A 22232-nucleotide genomic window follows, 5' to 3' on the forward strand; every position below is an offset into this window, starting at 1 on the left:
CATAGGTGCTTTGATGTTTTCTACAGTTCAGTAACAGTTAAAACGTCTGAAATGTAAAACAGTACTGTTACTGATTTTATTAACATATATTGTGTACTATACTTTCAATGTTTTAATTAAAATTTTCACTAGAGGGAGCTGCTAACATCATGATGATGTTAAATTTACAAAGCTTATAAAAGTAGTCCTAGAATGTTGATGATCAAGAGACTTTGTGAAACATCTAGAACAATATACCAATAATTCTAGAATCAGTACAGTTTTCTTTTTTTAGTCAGTCAATGACTGAGAAGTTAGTGAATTATTAAAAGCAGTGTTAGTTATCACATATATTCAGTTACTCTACCAAGTAGTTGTGAAACTGTACACTTATTTGTGCGATAGTAATAGTACATTAGTAAGTAAGTTTATATTTAAAATGGTTCTTTGGTAGGGCAGTAGTAAGTCTACAGACCTACAACACTAAAATCCAGGGTTCAATTTCCCACAGTGGACACAGGGGATAGCCTCGTATGGCTTTGCACTAAAACAAACATACTGTTGAAAGTGAAAATGTTATATGTAAATTAAGGCCTACAACTGTGCAAAAATGATAGTAGCCTGTTACAAGTGATACAGTAAAAATTAATAAAATTGTTACTATTACATGGAACTTGCATTATTTTCAATAAATAATTTCAAAACAAAAATGCCTACTTAATTAAATAACACATTACAACATTATCATAAAAATTATACATACATAAAGATTAAACATTTGGCATGAAGTGTGTGTGTGCATATTACTTTATGAAGATGTGTACTGTAGTTTGTGTTAAAAATTCATATATGACAAGAATACTTCTGCTTGCCCACCAATGTTTTTCAGAAGAAACTGAGTAAAAGTGGCTGCAATCACATTTCTCTCAGCAGACACTAGCTCCACCTGTGGCTGGCAACCATCATCAATCACTAATACATGACTCTCTTGTTTGTTGTTTGCACTCTGGAATTGAAACTAATGAAAAAGATTTAAAGTAATCAGAACTGTAGCATCATAATAGATATTTCCTACCACCGCGGACATCAAATACACTTTCAATATTATTAGTGCACTTTCGGTCTTCAGAAATCTGCACACTAAGATAACGCTAACAAACACAGCAGCACACTTTTCATTCTAAACATAACTAAAAGGTAACAATGAAGAAGAAAATTTGAGATTTTGAAACACGTTTCTACAACTCATGCCACTTACTTTGAATTCCTTTTATTGGCCAATAACTTCCTAATTTAGCCTAATCAGGCTTACAGTGCAACAATTAAATTGTGTATAGTAAACTGTGTCACTTCAAAAAGTACATTAATACGCGTTATTTAGGACTAACCTAAATCTCTTGATGTGTTAGTGGGTTTATGACAAAAAAATATTCTTAAGAACAAGGTACCCAGCAAACTGAATAATGCATTCAAATTTTATAAGTGGGAACATAAGAAAATAAATTTTTAATTAGCTACACTCATTACCAAAATGTTGTTGAGTTTGGCTCTAAGTTGATCACTTGCTCTCATCAGAGGCTAATATTAAGCACCTTTACAATTACGTCACTCAATAAAGGTTACACATCACTTTCCAATTTAAATTAAACAGTTCTACCTGGTGTTACAATCATACTGAGCTAGTTGAAACATCGCTTTTTAGAAACCTCACTTGTATTCTTTTCTAATAACGATTAACCAATGTTTAATGTCTTAGACAAGAATAACAAAATTCAGCAACTTCCAAACTTTTTACCTAAACCTATTTGTAGGTTTCAGTACATTTTTTTACTGTATACCTGCACATTACTTAATAAAATATGTTACCAGAATTTAGAAAAATTAACACTCCATACACACAGTGTATCATGTTTGGTATTACCAGAAACTAATCTCAAGTCTTATATTTTAAATATAAACAAATCCCAACAAATTCCTTCTTACCTTTGTAGATGGACAGAGACGGAATGTTGTGAAACGTTTTGGAATAAATTTCAGCATGAACTCTCTGATAGTTAGTTGCTGAAAATTAGAATAAACCTCCTAGTAATTTTGTTACACTTGGTAAATATCATGTAAGGTTTCTAACAGTCTAATATTTTATGTGTTTTTTAGATAATTTCAAAAACCCACATAAGGGCCACCAATTCTACCAATCTCTAATTGTGAACTAATACAAGAGAGGGACAGTAACTGATACAAAACATCCACCATCAATTCTAGGGCTACCTTAACCAAATAGAGGGATTTGAACAGTCTTTTCTACAACAGACCACTCATCACCTCAATACACAAAGTACAGTTTTGCAAGAATAAGGTAGAAAGTAATGGGTTCTCTAGTACCTAAATCTGACATGTCCTACTAGGTCATGGTTGGCACAGAAATATTTTAATAAACTTTATAATGTGTAATTTTGGTGTAATACAGCTTATTTGTCATATTTCAAAAATGTTACAAAAACTTTTTGCTGTTAAGTTAAAGAAAATTCTGTTTTTCTGAGTTTTCTAATACAACTACAAATACAACAATGTGTTCATTACCAAAAACATACAGGTAGATTAATTACTATAATCAGGCTTACCTTGGGGGAAATATAACAGTATACTTTCTTGGCCTTTGGTGAGTGCATTGACCATCTACAGCAATGAGTCGGGCTTCGTACCAAATGTTGTGGCTCTTTTTAGCAACATTCTTTTGGACTAAGCTTGCATCACCACCTATAAATGTACAGGAACTAACTGTTGTAACAGTGAAATTTAACTTATTTGTAAACGATACACACATAAGTAAGTGTAAAAAATTATTAAAGCTTACTAATAACAAGTGTATAAGAAAAGTTCTGGGTTTTTATAGAAGTAAAGTACACATAATGTGAACAATTATTGTTAACAAAAACAAGAAACAAATCTTTTGTAAACATTACTTATTGTATGACTACCATAAACATGGATGGTAGAAAAAAATTTTGACAGTGATGAAGTTTTCACGTTATTCATAAGCATTTCTTTCATGCTGAAGGATGCTCATTTATCACCAGTAGCAGACTTGTAGAATATTCATGATTGTGACCAGTAGCAGACTTGTAGAATATACACGATTGTAACCAGTAGCAGACTTGTAGAATATACATGACTAACTAGTAGCAGACTTGTAGAATATACATGACTGTAACCAGTAGCAGACTTGTAGAATATACATGATTGTAACCAGTAGCAGACTTGTAGAATATACATGATTGTAACCAGTAGCAGACTTGTAGAATATACACGATTGTAACCAGTAGCAGACTTGTAGAATATACATGACTGTAACCAGTAGCAGACTTGTAGAATATTCATGATTGTAACCAGTAGCAGACTTGTAGAATATACACGATTGTAACCAGTAGCAGACTTGTAGAATATACACGATTGTAACCAGTAGCAGACTTGTAGAATATACATGATTGTAACCAGTAGCAGACTTGTAGAATATACACGATTGTAACCAGTAGCAGACTTCTGGAATATTCATGATTGTAACCAGTAGCAGACTTGTAGAATATACATGACTGTAACCAGTAACAGACTTGTAGAATATACACGATTGTAACCAGTAGCAGACTTGTAGAATATACATGATTGTAACCAGTAGCAGACTTGTAGAATATACACGATTGTAACCAATAGCAGACTTGTAGAATATACATGATTGTAACCAGTAGCAGACTTGTAGAATATTCATGATTGTGACCAGTAGCAGACTTATAGAATATACATGACTGTAACCAGTAGCAGACTTATAGAATATACATGACTGTAACCAGTAGCAGACTTGTAGAATATACATGACTGTAACTAGTAGCAGACTTGTAGAATATACACGATTGTAACCAGTAGCAGACTTGTAGAATATACACGATTTTAACCAGTAGCAGACTTGTAGAATATACATGACTGTAACCAGTAGCAGACTTGTAGAATATACATGACTGTAACCAGTAGCTGGCTGGTGGATTAAATCATAGCAAATTTGCATCTAGATAAATATTCAAGTATTGAAGACAGTAAAAGATCATTGGGTGAACCTGGCCTAAAAATTGGTTCTTTGCTCTCTAAGACTTCCATATAGTTTCTGTTGTAGCCACAACCATATGCTTATGCATTTCTGTACTCAATATGAAACTCCTTCACCTTAGTATTTATGACATATAAAATATCTCTGTGTCGTTCATGCTGTTATTAATCTATAATGGCAAGTTCAATAATTTAGAACACTGCCACAGGGTATTATCTTGAATTTCTTGCAAAAACCAGAAAGAAAACTATTTAAAAGCAGTTTTTGAAAAGTCCAGTAGCAATAGAACTTCTTGTAGTATAAAACAGTTCATGACAATAAACCAAAATATCATGACAAATTATCTGAAACTGAAACACATTTTAAAGAACAAAATGCTTACGATTCAAAACGATAATGTGAAAGTCTCCGTTTCGTAAAGCAGCCCCACAATAAGACACCGTGGCTCGGTAACACCCTTCTTTATCGAGTTTCAAAATCAATCCTATTCTTGAAGAGTGGGGATGACATTCCCATCGGAAAGGTGCATGTATAGGTCGGCCTGTATTAGTCTGCAAGACATTAAAAACACTTTAATATCTGTGTTCTAAGTAATTAAACATTTTATAACGTTTAAAGTACTTAATTTTCTACTGAAACTCTGAATGTCTGATAAATGAGGAAGAAAAATTATATTGAAATACAATTACAACTTTCTAGGCTAAAAACATTATTTAGTCTCTTGGTGATCTTTCCAGTAGTGAACAAAGGAATTGTTAATAAATATTTAATATGTAAGTGCCTCCATTACTTTATATTTTTATTCTTTTAAATATTCAAAGATACAAATGATGATGACTCAAGCATCAATGAACACAAAAAATTAGAAAATAGCACTTCAAAATATAAATCACGTTATTAAAAAACACATTATTTTGGAAAAATATATAAAATAATTAACACCATTACAACAATGTTCTTATGTATTATGTCATATGTTGACTGTACAACACTCATATCTAACATTACATCAACTGTTCACTTCAATAATGTTTAACTTCTCTCATCACTGACATCAGATACACCATTCACTTCAATAATGTCTACTAAACTATTTAATAGGATTAGATACGCTTCTCATTTCATTAATATCTAACTGCATCATTCAATTGGATCAAATTCACTATTCATTTCAACAATATCCAACTATGCTATTCAATGGGACCAAATACACCATTCAGTTTAATAATGGTTAACTTCTAACTACAATGTTTAACAGGATTAGATGCAGTCTTCACTTTGTTAATGCCTAACTAGATTATTTCATGGATTCACACCTAATAAACACTTCAGCAGTGCTTATGTTATATTAAAATATATCCAACGCTTATTTTCACAAAATTTACACTACACTTCTTGTTACAATTACTGCCACTACTCATTTCAACCATGCCCACAAAAATCTACTCACAAAAATCACATTGAATATGAATTAAAAATATATTTATTATTTTCCTAACTGGATTTATTCAGTTTTCATTTTGGTAATGTGTATATTACTCGGTTGAGACCCAACATTCATTTCAACAAAGTTTACCCTGTACTTATCACTGGACAGACAACAGTCAGGATAACAATATCTATACTATAATTATTACTGGCGAGACACAAAAGTCACTTCAACAGCATCTGTACAAAACTTATTATGCAAATCATATCCAGTAACACCCACTTCAACAATGTCTACACTCATCACCAGAATAATGTTCAATAATACCCACTTCAACAATGTCTACAATACACTCATCACTAGAATCATATCCAATAATACTTACTTCAACAATGTCTACAATACACTCATCACTAGAATCATATCCAATAATACTTACTTCAATAATGTCTACACTACACTCATCACTAGAATCATATCAATAATACTTGCTTCAACAATGTCTACAATACACTCATCACTAGAATCATATCAATAATACTTACTTCAACAGTGTCTGCAATACACTCATCACTAGAGATCATATCCAGTAATGCTTGCTTCAACAATGTCACCAGTACACTCATCACTAGAATCATATCCAATAATGCTTGCTTCAACAATGTCTGTACACTCATCACTGAGATCATATCCAGTAAAGGCTTGCTTCAGCAATGTCTACAATACACTCATCACTAGGATCGTATCCAATAATGCTTGCTTCAACAATGTCCCTGTACACTCATCACTAGGATCATATCAATAATGCTTGCTTCAACCAATGTCTGCAATACACTTGTCACTAGAGATCATATCAATAATGCTTGCTTCAAGCAATGTCTGCACTACACTCATCACTGGGATCATATCCAATAAAACTTGCTTCAATAATGTCTGCAATACACTCATCACTAGAGATCATATCCAGTAATACTTGCTTCAGCAATGTTTTGCACTACACTCATCACTATAATTATATCCATAATACTTACTTCAGCAAGTGTCTACAATACACTTGTCACTAGAATCACATCCAAGAATCGTCAGCAATGTCACAATACACTCATCACTAGAGATCAAATCAAGAATACTTCAGCAATGTCTGCAATACACTCATCACTAGAGATCATGTCCAAGGAATGCTTACTTCAACAATGTCTACACTAAACTCATCACTGGATCATGTCAATAATGCTTACTTCAACAATGTTTACACTACACTCATCACTATAATTATATCCATAATACTTGCTTCAGCAATGTCTGCAATACACTTGTCACTGAGATCATATCAATAATACTTGCTTCAGCAATGTCTACACTACACTCATCACTAGAATCATATCAATAAAACTTGCTTCAATAATGTCTACAATACACTCATCACTAGAGATCATATCAATAATACTTGCTTCAACCAATAATCTACAATACACTTGTCACTAGAATCATATCCAATAATGCTTACTTCAACAGTGTCTCACAATACACTCATCACACTGAATCATATCCAATAATACTTGCTTCAGCAATGTTTGCACTACACTCATCACTATAATTATATCCATAATGCTTACTTCAGCAATGTCTGCAATACACTTGTCACTTTAGAATCACATCAAGAATACGTCAACAATGTCTACAATACACTCATCACTAGAATCAAATCCAAGAATACTTCAACAATGTCTACAATACACTCATCACTAGAATCATGTCCAAGAATACTTACTTCAACAATGTCTACAATACACTTGTCACTAGAATCATATCAAGAATACTTCAACAATGTCTACAATACACTCATCACTAGAATCATATCCAATAATACTTACTTCAACAATGTCTACAATACACTCATCACTAGAATCATATCAATAATACTTGCTTCAGCAATGTCTACAATACACTCATCACTAGAATCATATCAATAATACTTACTTCAACAATGTCTACACTACACTCATCACTAGAATCATATTCAATAAAACTTACTTCAATAATGTCTACAATACACTCATCACTAGAATCATATCCAATAATACTTACTTCAATAATGTCTACAATACACTCATCACTAGAATCATATCCAATAAAACTTACTTCAATAATGTCTACAATACACTCATCACTAGAATCATATCCAATAATACTTACTTCAACAATGTTTACACTACACTCATCACTATAATTATATCCATAATACTTACTTCAGCAATGTCTACAGTACACTCATCACTAGAATCATGTCCAAGAATACTTACTTCAACAATGTCTACAATACACTTGTCACTAGAATCATATCCAAGAATACTTCAACAATGTCTACAATACACTCATCACTAGAATCATGTCCAAGAATACTTACTTCAACAATGTCTACAATACACTTGTCACTAGAATCATATCCAAGAATACTTCAACAATGTCTACAATACACTCATCACTAGAATCATGTCCAAGAATACTTACTTCAACAATGTCTACACTAAACTCATCACTGGGATCAGCAGAAGCTTCCACAATACACAAGTTATTGTACTGATCTCTCAGTTCAATAAAAAGCTGGTAAGGTAATCCTTCTGTACATACAACTGTAGAACAATGGTGTATGAACCCTGTCTTTTGTGGTTCTGGTGGACCTATAAATGGTTAAACATTAATTCAAACATACTTACTTGACTATTAATATATAGTATCCAAAATTCTGGTTGATTTACTTAATTTTGAAAATTATTAAAACTGGGTCTTAAAGACTGACCCAATTCTTCTGGAACTTAGGAGAGGTCCCCTTCAGTTCATCAAAAGTTAAACAGTTCCTAATAGACTAGTAATTTTAATATTTTACACCACAGTGTTGCATACACCTTAAAATCATTTCTCCTGGTAATGAAAAACTTCTTAAATCTTGTACGAGGTTTATCTTGCTCTCTCTCTCTTTTTTTTTTTTTTTATTGGTAAAATATATTCGAATCTTAATGAAATATCCTGCAATTATTAGCTGGTTCTGATTCTTGCTGAACAAGTTTATATGCAAGTTTTAACATTTAAAGAATGTCTCTGATATTAAGATAACTAGCATGCAGTTGATCCTGAAACAAAACTAGCTTGTACCTGGTAGAAAGTGTTTTACGAATGGACTTCCACGGATATGTACAACACCTAACAGTACTGATATCTTATATTCTCCCGCATGCCGCACACTAAACTGAACGCAAGCCTTGTTTGCATCACTGGGATCCTGACCTCCAAGTTCTATGCTGCAAGCTATTTTATTAGTCCCTTGTGTTATTTCCACAAGAAGGTTATCTTCATTACAGATGGGATATGCTCGTCCATTACGCTGAAAAAACTGTTAACAAAAATATAAAACAGATGATAAGGTACATCCTTCTATGACAAATATACCTGAATGAAAGATATGTAGTAAAAATATTAACCAAGGAATACTGCCAGCAAGACCATCAGTATAACACTTATCAAAGTTTAATATAATTTATCTGTAAAAATTATACAAAAATAACATTAATTCAAAAACTTGAATCTTCTGATAAAATATCCTCAGATATCTTTGGAAAATTACTATTTAGTAGTTTTTACATTGACAAAAATACTGATAATGCCACTGAATACTTACAGTATGTATGCTCAAGTATATTACAGAAGTCAATAAAGTGAAGAAAATGTAAAAGAAATATGAAAATGTAAAAATAAGTCTTAACACTTTATTTATAACTTTCATTACTTATCATTCTGTGTACAGTGGAACCCCTCTAAAGCAGCCACCTTTGGGACTGAGACAAACTGGCCTGGTTAGAGGGGTTCCACTGTATATAATTAGGGATTATGTAAACAAAAAAGGGACTGTGATTGAATGACCGCTTTCAAGGGGTGACTGAATCTGAGGGGTGGCTGTTTAGAGGGGTTACACTGTATTTGTAAACCACACACACATATATATATGCATGCACACAGAAAGATAAAATTAGAGCAGATAACATGCAACATCATAGAATTTACAGTTTCTAAGAAATATGCAGGGTGTTTGGAAAGTCACTGTGGACTTACATATTTATTAACAGACATGTTTCAATATAAAATACAGGAGGTAAATATGAATGATAATTATAAACAATGTTGAAAGTGACCCCCGTTGGCATCAATACACGTCTGGATCCTTATTTTGTTTCTAAACACCGCTCTCAGTTGCTGGCTTGGAACAGACTGAATAAAATATGGTTACAAAACTGCACAGTGACTTTCTGAACACCCTGTAGAATCTAGAATAATACCTAATCCAAACATGTAGCAATTCAAAGTTTCAGTAAGAAAGAGTATTACATTACACACTGTTACTACAAACAGAGTTACACAAGACAAGTATTTAAAATATAGCATGAGCAACAACACTAATATACACAAGTATAAACAAAAGTGTGAGCAACAACACTGATATACACATGTACAAACAGAAGTGTGAGCAACAACACTGATATACACATGCACAAACAGAAGTGTGAGCAACAACACTGATATACACATGTACAAACAGAAGTGTGAGCAACAACACTGATATATGCAAGTACAAACAGAAGTGTGAGCAACAACACTGATATACACATGTACAAACAGAAGTGTGAGCAACAACATTGATATACTCAAGTACAAACAGAAGTGTGAGCAACAACACTGATATACACATATACAAACAGAAGTGTGAGCAACAACACTGATATACGCAAGTACAAACAAAAGTGTGAGCAACAACACTGATATACACATATACAAACAGAAGTGTGAGCAACAACACTGATATACGCAAGTACAAACAAAAGTGTGAGCGACAACACTAATATACACATGTACAAACAAAAGTGTGAGCGACAACACTAATATACACATGTACAAACAAAAGTGTGAGCGATAACACTAATATACACATGTACAAACAAAAGTGTGAGCGACAACACTAATATACACATGTACAAACAAAAGTGTGAGCGACAACACTAATATACACATGTACAAACAAAAGTGTGAGTGACAACACTAATATACACATGTACAAACAAAAGTGTGAGTGACAACATTAATATACACATTACCAAACTGTAGAGCATTAAGATACTTAAATATCAATTTATTTCTATCTTAACAATTATTTTCAGACAATGTGTAGTTAGTGTTAATAATACTGACAGGTCTTATTAAAGGGAAAATATAAAACTTAAATTGTCTTTGAATAGTTTGATAATACTTGAGGTCAAATCATTAGTTAGGAACAGATAAGAAGTGATAGTTTGCTTATCTAGACTTAAGCTGTTTCAAATGTCCAAAAACATTAAGGAATAATAGCTTTGAACTGTTTGACAATTATTTTCTAGTTAGAGTTCTTATTCTATAAGAATAATACCAAAAGGAAGTGGTCAGTGACAAGTGTGTAAAAATGTTTCACAATTTAAGAAAGAACAGTAAGTAGACAAAAGGTATCACAAAATATAAAAATAGAACAACAACTGTTTAAAAGCGAAATATTACCTTGATAGTGAAGGTCAAAGTACCTCCCACAACCTCAGGATCTGACCACAAGAATTCAACTTTACAGTTCTGTGGAGCAAGATATTTGCCAGTGACATAAGCCAGGCAGCCCAACTTTCTAGTTGTGGAATGATCAAAGAAAAGGAATGTTTGGGACATGGTTGTTGCCATGCCCACCAGAGTAAGAGCAGTCACAAAGAGAGAGACAAAAAATATTGCACCTGTTATAAAAAAGGAAAAAAAAAACAAACATGTACAATGTAGTAAAAGTTACATTTTCCTATATTGAAAATATATTTCCAATAGGTACTTATCTCCACTCGCAAGATAAATTATTCTAATTTGGTGATGGCCTCTATATGCAAACTTCTTTATGTCACAAGCCTTCCACTCCTCCTGTCGGAATTGGATGGTTCGAATATGTCTCTAAGCAACCCATCATGTATCACCTATTGACCACTGACACTCTCATGTGATGCATGTGACTCTCCTTATACTCTTCTACCAAACTATCACTTCAAAGTTTGGCAGAAGACGTAAGCACTGTATAAACGTAGAATGAAACGAGGTAAGTACCTGTCAGAAATACATTTTCAGCACAGGAAAATTATATCTTCCAACATGGTTCTTACCTCACCTCACAAGATTAGCTAAATTCCCACACTGAGAAGTACCCCTGACAATGGGAGAAATAAATCTGAAGATCAGAGGAGAACCACAGCATTTCTTATCAAGGTGTACTTCTTCTCCTTTGTGTAGCATGTGATATACAAAGGAGATATTGTGAGAAGTGGAGCAGCTAGAGCACTATCAACCATATTTATTATGTCGGCCACATCCACAACCACCTTGCAAGGTACTGATACACATATAAAGGAGGCATTGTGAGAAGTGGAGCAGCTAGAGCACTATCAACCATATTTCTTATGTCAGTCACATCCACAACCACCTTGCAAGGTACTGATACACATATAAAGGAGGCATTGTGAGAAGTGGAGCAGCTAGAGCACTATCAACCATATTTCTTATGTCAGTCACATCCACAACCACCTTGCAAGGTACTGATACACATATAAAAGAATGATTATAATCATACCGTCTCCACCACAAACCCAAGAATTGGGGATTAAAACTCGCATCAATTTCTAGATATGTTGTGAAGATCTTCACTCATCTCTCAATCTTGGAATTGTCAAGTGGTATGAAAAGGATGTCTATCATAAGGAATCAACTTGTATGAGGACTTATGGTGATTGGTTCACTTGAATCCAAAACCTCAATGCTGGGAACCAACTTCCATGCAAAGCTAAGTTCAGGACTCCCAATCAAAGGGGTGAACTGTAATTGTGATGGTACAGCACCTGTGTGCATGTAATGTGCATCAGGAGGCCATGTGTCCCAGTAAGGCAACAGCTCAACTCCATCACTTGTGTGAAAGAAACTGGAAGGCTACATCATCTCAAAAGATGAAGGCTCAACTCTCATGTTTGTGTAAATAGCTTTAGGAGGCCATGTCAGCCAAAAAGATGATGACTCAATTCCAGTGGTTCTGTAAATGTTACAAAGAGCAAGGTAACAGCTCCACTGCTGTAGAGGTCACATTGTATCTACACCAGCAGAACACTGCTGCCATACTCTCAACTAAATGGTTCCAATATGTTTCTTGTGGAATTCCTCCATGGTGAAACTTCCCAGTGATTTGGAAAGTGTTAAGGACTTTCATGCTCCGCTCAACAATTCATTGGAGAGTCTAGATGGATGTCATTACTAGAGACAATATAACAGGTAACCACAAAACCCTATTTTGAAAAGCAGACCATATCAAGCTATTCACTCAAGACATGGTAGATAAGGGTAACAATCTATTTCTGTTTCAACCATGTAGTTCATGGGTGGTGCAGTGACGAATGGACATGTTTATGAAACAGTTATCATGAGGTAGATAACTGTCAAGTGAACTTTTGGAACATCCTGTCTAGACAGTGAGTGTGCAATTCTGTGGATGAAGGTGACAGTCAACATGGCTTACAGTTTAGATTTAAAGAATACCTGGTCAGCACCACTTGCCACTGAGTGGAATCCATGCACAACAGAGTCAGAGAAGTGTCCCTGAAAAAAATGGATATATAAAAGTTACGTGTTAAGGTTGCATTAAAGTCTGCAGAACAGTCACAGGTAGTGGATGAAATTCCAACAAAGAGGAAACCATGATATGATGTAGAGAATGGAAGATCAACATACAGAGAATGGTCCACATATCAGAATGAAAAATCTCTTGCATCAGAGGACAAAGATGAGAAGCAAGGAAAACAAAAAGATGTGAGATTGAATGGAAGGCCAACTGGAAGAACTCTGGGAGGAAGAATGGTATAGTAGGATAAGACATTCAAACCAAATCATGGACCCAATTAGTAAAGGAAGAGGGTAAATTAAAAAAGGAATGATGATTACCATGAGATAAAGAGTCAGAATCATGTATACTGGACAGTAGCAAAATGGGCTCTAAAAGAATAAAGAGCACTGATTGGACATATAAGCCTATTAGGATCTGGTGAAGGGCAAAAATGAGAAAGAGAAGGGAGATGAGATAAAAGGAGGAACAGCCTTCCTGAGATTGGTGGGAGGATGAAGAAACCAAGCAAAGGAAAAACTAGTAGGGGAGAAAGATACATCAAGTGACAATGACAAAGAAATCTGATTCTTGACATTCACATGATAAGAAAAAGAAATGTATAATACATTAAAAATGTAATACTAAACATGAGGAAGTGGTTCATAAAGTAAGGAAATGATTAACCACATGAATTACCCAACTGGGAAGGGAAGGACACCAGGGAAGAACAAACAATATTGTATTGGAAAAAAACCAAAGGCATGGGATAAAAACTGCCTGAGAAAGTGAGGAGAATAAAGAGTTGAAGAATGTCTGCCAAATGAACTGAGGTAGATCAGTCAGTGGGAAATCCCCTAGAAGTATACCAAGTGCAAAAGTGAGGATAATAGAGTTGAAGAATGTCTGCCAAATGAACTAAGGTAGATCAGTCAGTGGGAAATCCCCTGGAAGTATACCAAGTGCAAAAGTGAGGATAATAGAGTTGAAGAATGTCTGCCAAATGAACTGAGGTAGATCAGTCAGTGGGAAATCCCCTGGAAGTATACCAACTGCAAAAGTGAGGATAATAGAGTTGAAGAATGTCTGCCAAATGAACTGAGGTAGATCAGTCAGTGGGAAATCCCCTGGAAGTATACCAAGTGCAAAAGTGAGGATAATAGAGTTGAAGAATGTCTGCCAAATGAACTGAGGTAGATCAGTCAGTGGGAAATCCCCTGGAAGTATACCAAGTGCAAAAGTGAGGATAATAGAGTTGAAGAATGTCTGCCAAATGAACTAAGGTAGATCAGTCAGTGGGAAATCCCCTAGAAGTATACCAACTGCAAAAGTGAGGATAATAAAGAGTTGAAGAATGTCTGCCAAATGAACTAAGGTAGATCAGTCAGTGGGAAATCCCCTGGAAGTATACCAAGTGCAAAAGTGAGGAGAATAAAGAGTTGAAGGATGTCTGCCAAATGAACTAAGGTAGATCAGTCAGTGGGAAATCCCCTGGAAGTATACCAAGTGCAAAAGTGAGGATAATAGAGTTGAAGAATGTCTGCCAAATGAACTAAGGTAGATCAGTCAGTGGGAAATCCCCTGGAAGTATACCAAGTGCAAAAGTGAGGATAATAGAGTTGAAGAATGTCTGCCAAATGAACTGAGGTAGATCAGTCAGTGGGAAATCCCCTAGAAGTATACCAAGTGCAAAAGGCTAGCAACGCACGTCAGCTATGCCACCATGTAAAATGGATGGACTGGGGCTAGCTAACAAGGAGGCAGCTTGACTGTGAAAATAGAACATGTCACCAAGGGTCAGACAAAAGGTAAGAGTGAAGACTGAAATGTAGAACCTGTGAGCAGTAAAGAATGGATGGAGGAGCAGATAAGGAGCAAGGGGTAGAGGAGTAGTCAACTTGGTCCTGTGAACTAAAGCTGATTTGGTCAATAGTGAGCAGTCATGATGATTCAACAAGGAGTGAATAAGAGAATAAGTTACCCAAAGAAGTAAGCAGATTGATGAAACACCTAAAGATGCTTGTGTGGTCAATTACCAGTGGATAAAGTACAGGCAACCAAAAATAAATGAGGAAATTTCATGTATAAGTCTGAAGCAAATGCATCCACATGTTGGGACTCCAAATGATGGAAAGGAACCTTGAAAATGAGATATAATGCTCAACAAGTGGAATATCACCAGTTGGGGAATAAAAGACAGTCTATTACCAGATGGAAATCATCCTGTAAAGGTCATGTAATAATGCAAATGTGATGTGAGCGGGGGCACCAGCAGAAGAGATCCAATGACCAAAACATTTTGCTGAGGAAGACATGCCACTATCATAGAATTGGTAAAAGAAATCATTACCATACAGTATCCCAGACCAAAAGGCTAAAGGGAAACATTCATGAAAAGATGTAGATCCATCAGGAAAGTATGAATTGAATGTCAATGTGTGGATATTGTCCAGCCACCAATGCAGATCATCTTGTAGGGAAGGAAGAAGAATGATACTGACACAGGTTCTACTTATTGTTCATGAAACACCCTATGAATTGATTGTAAACAGGCATGACCATGGGAGACCAATGATGTCATGGAAGATAAAATATCCAAAAGCAACAGAATCATGCTAGCAATAAGAACTGAGCCAAAAGGAAGCAGACTAAAATTCCATTAAACTAATATGTGAAGGAGAAAACAGAGTATGACAGATATTCAAATTGGAAAAGACCTCCAACTGAACAAGATAGTGAGTGGGTCAGAGAAAGGGCTTCTATATGTTGACTAACCAGATAATCCAAGCTGTCAAATAAGAGTCTGAAAGGAGCTAGAAGAATTAAGCTGGGACTATAATGATTAAATTGCAGTCTTTGAACATGGAGATGATGTGAAAAAGTCCATGACATTTTGAACAAACACGTAAGAGGCTGAAATAAGTTTAAAGGAAAGACTGAAATTAATTAACCAATCCAAGAGTGACATATCAACGAGAAGGAGAAGAAAGAGGTCATAGCACCATATGAGGTAAGTGTAAGAGACACCCATAGATGATACTCAGAACCCAGGAAAAAAAAACCTGTTTCATGGGAAGAAGGACTTTGAGGTGAACTTGGATACTGATATAAAGAGGTTGAGGTGAGAACAGTTAGTTACCAACTGCTATCTTGAGTTGTTTTGGAGGACAACTAAAAGGTGGGAACAAAACCCAGGAAGGATGATGAACAGGTTAAATTCACCAATACTACAGCTCTTACCAAAGTGCTTCTGATAAATGCTGGTCAGTCATAGTAGGTTGAGGAGAAGGGAAGGAAACAGGTAAATAAGAAACCAGTGGCAGTGGATTTTTGTTGTTCCTGTTGGGGGGGTGACATGAAAGCTAACAAAGATCCAACAGAGATAAATGGTTACAGTGTTTGTAAGAGTGTAATGTAGATGGACTGTTGACATCAAAAACCTGATAATTCTGGGACTGTATCAAAGACAAAGATGTCAAAGGGGAGATTACTGAAAATCTTATGCAAAATTGAGGGTAAACAGACCCAAACCAATATAGAATCATGAACTCTGTTGCCCCAACAACAAAGAAACCATGTATGTAAAACTATGATAGACACATTATGTGGGGGCTGCCTCTCTCTCAAGTAATTTGGGGGCACAGAATATTAATCCCCCAATGTAACAGTGAGGCTAAATGATCAGCATGAACCCAAATATAAAAAGTCTTAGTAGGAGCCAAGGAGAAGGCTAGGGAAAGGTGAACTATGTAACATTTGATCTCCCAATGCTTTATATAAAGCAAATAAATCCATCATTGGGTTGTCCACATCTGAGACCTGTAATCCCAAAAGCTGCAATATGATCTTTAGAATTCATAGTATAGAAAGTTTACTCCAAATATGAGTGCAGAAAAAAATGTGACTTGAATGAACTGATGAAAACACTTATCAGAATTGAGTTGAAAATTAACCACTTCTGGAGAGGAAAAAAAAACTGAACATGCAGCAATAAAAAAACAAAACAATATACCCCAACTAAAGCATATCCATACCCTAGGGGTAAGCATCAGATCATAAAGACAAGAAGCAAGGGAAAGAGAAAGGTGTGGGGGAGCACAATGCTTTTGGTATGCATAAAGAAAAAATTGCATATAGAGGACAGCACAGAACAAAAATAGCTAATCTCATGAGAGGAGGCAAGTACAATAGAGGAGAAAATACTTTATTTCAGAGGAATTCTTTAATAAATGAATTTATAAACATGAAAACAAAATTGTTGAGTCAAGTTGAATATATATATTTTTGTTTAGGTTTTATGATTTAATTTTTATCAAATTTAGCATTACATCACAAATGACTTAAAATGCGAAAGCCTTATACTGTCAGTGAAACCCTAAAATAACACAGATAGTGTTCACCCTAGACATTGTACTCAACCAAATCAACAAACACTAAACAGTTTATGTCATTCATAGGAAGAAAGTTACTAACCCAAACAAATATTATGAAAATATATTATAGTTTTAACTTTCAGTTAACTTGGTTCAGAAAGTAATGAAACGAGGTGCAAATGGAGCAACCCTGTAAGGTTTGGATAACTGCTTATCGTAAAGACCAGCAATTCTGAACTAAGTAAAGATATACAATATGAAGAGCTTTCATATATTAACAACAACATAGCAACAGAAAATTTGTAGAAACAAATACATTTAAGAAAACTGAATCACTATGAATTACCAAACAAAATCAACAATCAGTCACTAAGTAAGGAAATTAGGCAACAAGATCAGCAACCAGTCACTTAGTAATGAAACTAGGCAACAAGGTCAACAGTCAGTCACTAAGTAATGAAACTAAAAAAAAGACTGATAGTCAGTCACTAAGTATTGAAACTAGGCAACAAGATCAACATTCAGTCACTAAGTAATGAAATTAGGTTACAAGATTAACAGTCAGTCACTAAGTAATGAAACTAGACAAAAAGACTGATAGTCAGTCACTAAGTATTGAAACTAGGCAACAAGATCAACAGTCAGTCACTAAGTGATGAAACTAGGTTACAAGATCAACAGTCAGTCACTAAGTAATGAAACTGGGCTACAAGAACAACAGCCAGTCACTAAGTAATGAAACTAGACAAAAAGATCAACAGTCAGTCACTATGTGTTGAAACTAGGCTACAAGACCAATAGCCAGTCACTAGGTAATGAAAGCAGGCACATGACCTCACATTGTGGTACTCGTTGAAATATAATACCACAAGTTTGGACATCTTGAGATAGAAAATACATTAATATAAATGAGAACACCCTTTTACAATTGAGTTAATAAGCACATTTGTACTTATGTTTATCCATCTAACAACAACAATGGCTAACAAAGTGAAATATAATAGGAAGACAACAGAACAAATTAGAACTTACAAAAGCAAACTACAACTTGATAATATTATTAGGATGTAACAGATGATTTAAGAGAATATATAGTATGCAAAATGTAAAACATAAAAGTTTTAAAATTGTCTTTTCAACCATCTTTAATCTTCTATTCATAGAAATAACAGATGTTTTTTATCTATTGGCAATTATACATAATGTGTGAAATAACAGATGTTTTTTATCTATTGGTAATTATACATAATGTTACAAGTTTTTTTACCAAAGCCCCATGGTGTTTTTTCTCCAATAATAACTGAATTCCAGGTTGTTTCAGTCACTTTGGTCAGGTCATTCTTAGAAGAAGGTAGGGTTGATACTGCTGCCTGCCACAGCCCCCAGTCGGATACCCCAAGGGTCTTGGACAATTGTGTGTCGGAAAGATGCTTTTCTTTACAGATGTCTTGAAGACTATTTATTCCAAACTTTGTTAAACTAGATGAAATGAGAACATTTCATATATCAACTATAAAAAAACAGCTTAAAACAATATCTGCTCTTACTAAATATTTATAATGCTACTGTTTTTGGTTAGAGGGAGTTTTGATACCACATAAAGGAGTGTACGGCTTAAAGTTCAGAAAATAATTTTAATACCAGTATAGAATGTTAATTATGTTAAATTATAACCAGTTAATGAATGTATTACAGTGGTGGATTAATTACTGAGCCAGTCAGTTTGTATGTTTGCTTAGTAAGCCAGGATGAAAGTTATTGAATATTCCAAATAATTTTTGTATCCTGAAGCAGAAATTATATTTCCTTATAAATCTTCTAAACTTATATAATTATGTTTCTGTAGGATGTGATTATTTTTTTAAATTTTGAAGTGTAATCCTGATAAAATATGGTAGCCTGCAGATTGGCATGTTTTTAAAATGTGTTTAGTGCACAACACACGACACACAAGTTCATTCCTCTTCACCAATTAACACTGAGAGTTTTGTGTTACAAAAAATGTTCAGTTTTGGTTGAGATGAAACTGGTAAATACCTGCATATACTAGAGACTTTTTAACAAAATTATAAAGTGTGTGCACTACAGAAGGGAATAGTATTCCAGAATCCAAGCGTGCCAAAACGTATCATAAGTTCTTGTTATCATTGCTTGCCACTGTTGGATAACTAGGAAGAAAAATAGTCGGAACTCCTGCCATTTATCTGTTAGGCTTCAAGTCGAACTTGTGTAACATGTATTTTGTGAACTGTAAAAAACCTACCCAGTTAATATGCTGGGATATGCTAACAACAATCTGTCAAAATATAACTGTCAAAAGTTTTGTGAGTTTGGGGATTGTTTTACTCCCGAGTGTAAGGTTATTTTATTATCCTATACTGCAATACATTCACAGTATCGTTCAATTCTAGTAACTCTCCCTTGCTATATATACACACACGGCATTATTTACAAACATGTATACACAAACTACAAATCATTATAAGTTCAGCATTAGTTTGTTCATTTAGTAATGTGGTTAATTAGTTGGCAATGGTGTTCACCCACATCAAAACACACCACTTGTTACACAAAGACCAACCAGCTGTTACAATTACTCTGCACAGAATAAATGGAAATATTGGTTTATCTTAATAGTGAGAGAATAAAATACACTATGCACTATATGCTGGTATCCATAGCACTTGTATTTCAAGCAGGGTGGCAATGTGTTATCTTGGGGTAAGACTGAAATCATCTCACAATGTTTTACTTTGTACAGCAGCAGTACTGAAAGATCTGTATGCATCTGAAAGGGCTTTCTTCCTGCACCTGTTAATATATATTGTTTAAATTTTTTGAGAAATGCTTCACGCATAATGGAAGTCAAAATTATGAGAGCTTGAGAAAATAAAAGCAAGCTTTGTACAATGTTTTATCACAGTGAGTAAGTCGGGCTTTCGTTTTAACACTCCGGATATACAGGCCACAGTAATGAATTATTTGCAGAAACAGAGAGAGAGAGTAATTTTTTTTACAGTGCTCCAAGAATGAAACTGGCCAACAGATGTACCAAAGTATCAGAATGTGCGACTCCTGGAGTTGTATCATTGTATTTTAATCACCCTGAAAAAATCCTTGGAAGCTGATGGAATTCCAACACCACCAAGTAAATTCTTTAGCCATGATGGAAAAAACCTCTGTAATGATCCTGGATTCACACCTTACATCTTTAAAAAGGCATTAAATGTCCAAATGTGGGAGTTATGCACCTAAAGCAAATACATTTCTGAAGTTCTGTGGTTGTGAATTTACACTTGCACCATATGTATCATGGAACATGGATGAAGAGCAGCCAACCTAAGAGTCAATACCACACATATACAAGTGGATGGTCAGCTACTCAAATTTCCAGAGTTTGGCTTCACACATCTTGTTTCTAATATTAACTGAAAACTGACCAAACCAATGGTTTTAATTGGTGGTTATTTTTCCAGTTACTTCTATCAAGGGATATTCTAACTTACAGACAACCTTAACATCACATTTGCTTGTACTTTGAAAAGGTTCATACATCTAGCCTAACCACTGAATTTTATAAGGTTTTTTAAAAGAGTGTGGATGAAGCTACTAGATAAGTAGAAGCAGAGGTACTGGAAAATGAGTCAGACCATCACAAAAATTGTTTATCTTCTAATAGGGAAGAATTGTGTTGAGGCCATTGATGATGGCTACAAGGAATTTTCAAATATGACCGCTGGGTTTATAACCATGAGGATGTGTCCTTAACACCCTCAAAATATGTTATGTTCACAAGCAAACGTCAAAATAATAGGGCTTACCCAACCACTCTATTACCTGCCATGTCAGAAGCTGTGATTAACCTTTTCAAAGAGATGCAGTATGGCACTAGTACCAGTAGTGATAAACCTGTGTAACACTGATGATCAAAAGTAAATGTCAAACCAGGAAACAGCATTTCATGGAGGATATTGCAATAAATAGTTCAAGGTGAAGCAAGGGTTCTGGTTCCAGTAAAAGTAAAACATCATCTGGTACAGGTGATGGCACTGTCTGTGTGGGTACAAGTGTCGTAATCAAAAGCAACACTTTCACTATTCACTCAAAATCCACCCATAAGCAAAACAATGATATAGATATACAATCACAGGATGATGGAGATGCATTTGTGGGTGATGAATACAAGTCAGAAGAAACCATTCTGAAGAGTAGAGATGAAGGAAAATGTTGGTTCTGAAGACATTTGGGCACAAATATTGTTGATGGTACCTATATTACTGTAAACTGTGCCAACATGAATATTCATAAACTACACGCTGACCAACACCTTACAAACTACATGCTGCCAACACCTTCAAAGTATATACTGACAAACAACTTACAAACTACATACTGACAAACAACTTACAAACTACATATTGACCGACACTTTACAAACTATATGCTGACAAACAACTTACAAACTACATACTGACCGACACTTTACAAACTATATGCTGACAAACAACTTATAAACTTCATGCTGACATACAACTTACAAACTACATATTATCCAAAATGATACAAACTATGATAAATCATACAAATTACGTGCTGACAAACATTTTATAAACTAAATGCTGCCCAACATCTCACAAACTAACACTGTCCAGCATCTTATAAAACATA

The 22232-nt window shown here is 34.7% G+C and overlaps 1 protein-coding gene across 2 annotated transcripts in view; it reads right to left on the bottom strand.

Annotated features, from left to right (window-relative positions):
- Positions 1-829: 829 nt before the first annotated feature.
- LOC143226684 (apoptosis-resistant E3 ubiquitin protein ligase 1-like) overlaps positions 830-22232 on the bottom strand; it is a 32666-nt gene continuing 11263 nt past the window's right edge. The window contains exons 2-9 of one of the 2 annotated variants that reach the window (XM_076457976.1): positions 18832-19043; positions 11082-11302; positions 8658-8895; positions 8016-8185; positions 4458-4626; positions 2601-2736; positions 1963-2040; positions 830-985 (exon numbers count right to left, since the gene is read on the bottom strand). In XM_076457976.1, the coding sequence (XP_076314091.1) occupies positions 2034-2040; positions 2601-2736; positions 4458-4626; positions 8016-8185; positions 8658-8895; positions 11082-11302; positions 18832-19043 (1153 nt within the window). In that variant the 3' untranslated portion in view covers positions 830-985; positions 1963-2033. Of the gene's footprint in view, positions 998-1962; positions 2041-2600; positions 2737-4457; positions 4627-8015; positions 8186-8657; positions 8896-11081; positions 11303-18831; positions 19044-22232 lie in introns of both variants that reach the window. The other variant, XM_076457975.1, reaches the window with a different exon arrangement.

This window comes from Tachypleus tridentatus, chromosome 9, assembly GCF_004210375.1.
Source record: "Tachypleus tridentatus isolate NWPU-2018 chromosome 9, ASM421037v1, whole genome shotgun sequence".
Lineage (NCBI taxonomy): Eukaryota > Metazoa > Arthropoda > Merostomata > Xiphosura > Limulidae > Tachypleus > Tachypleus tridentatus.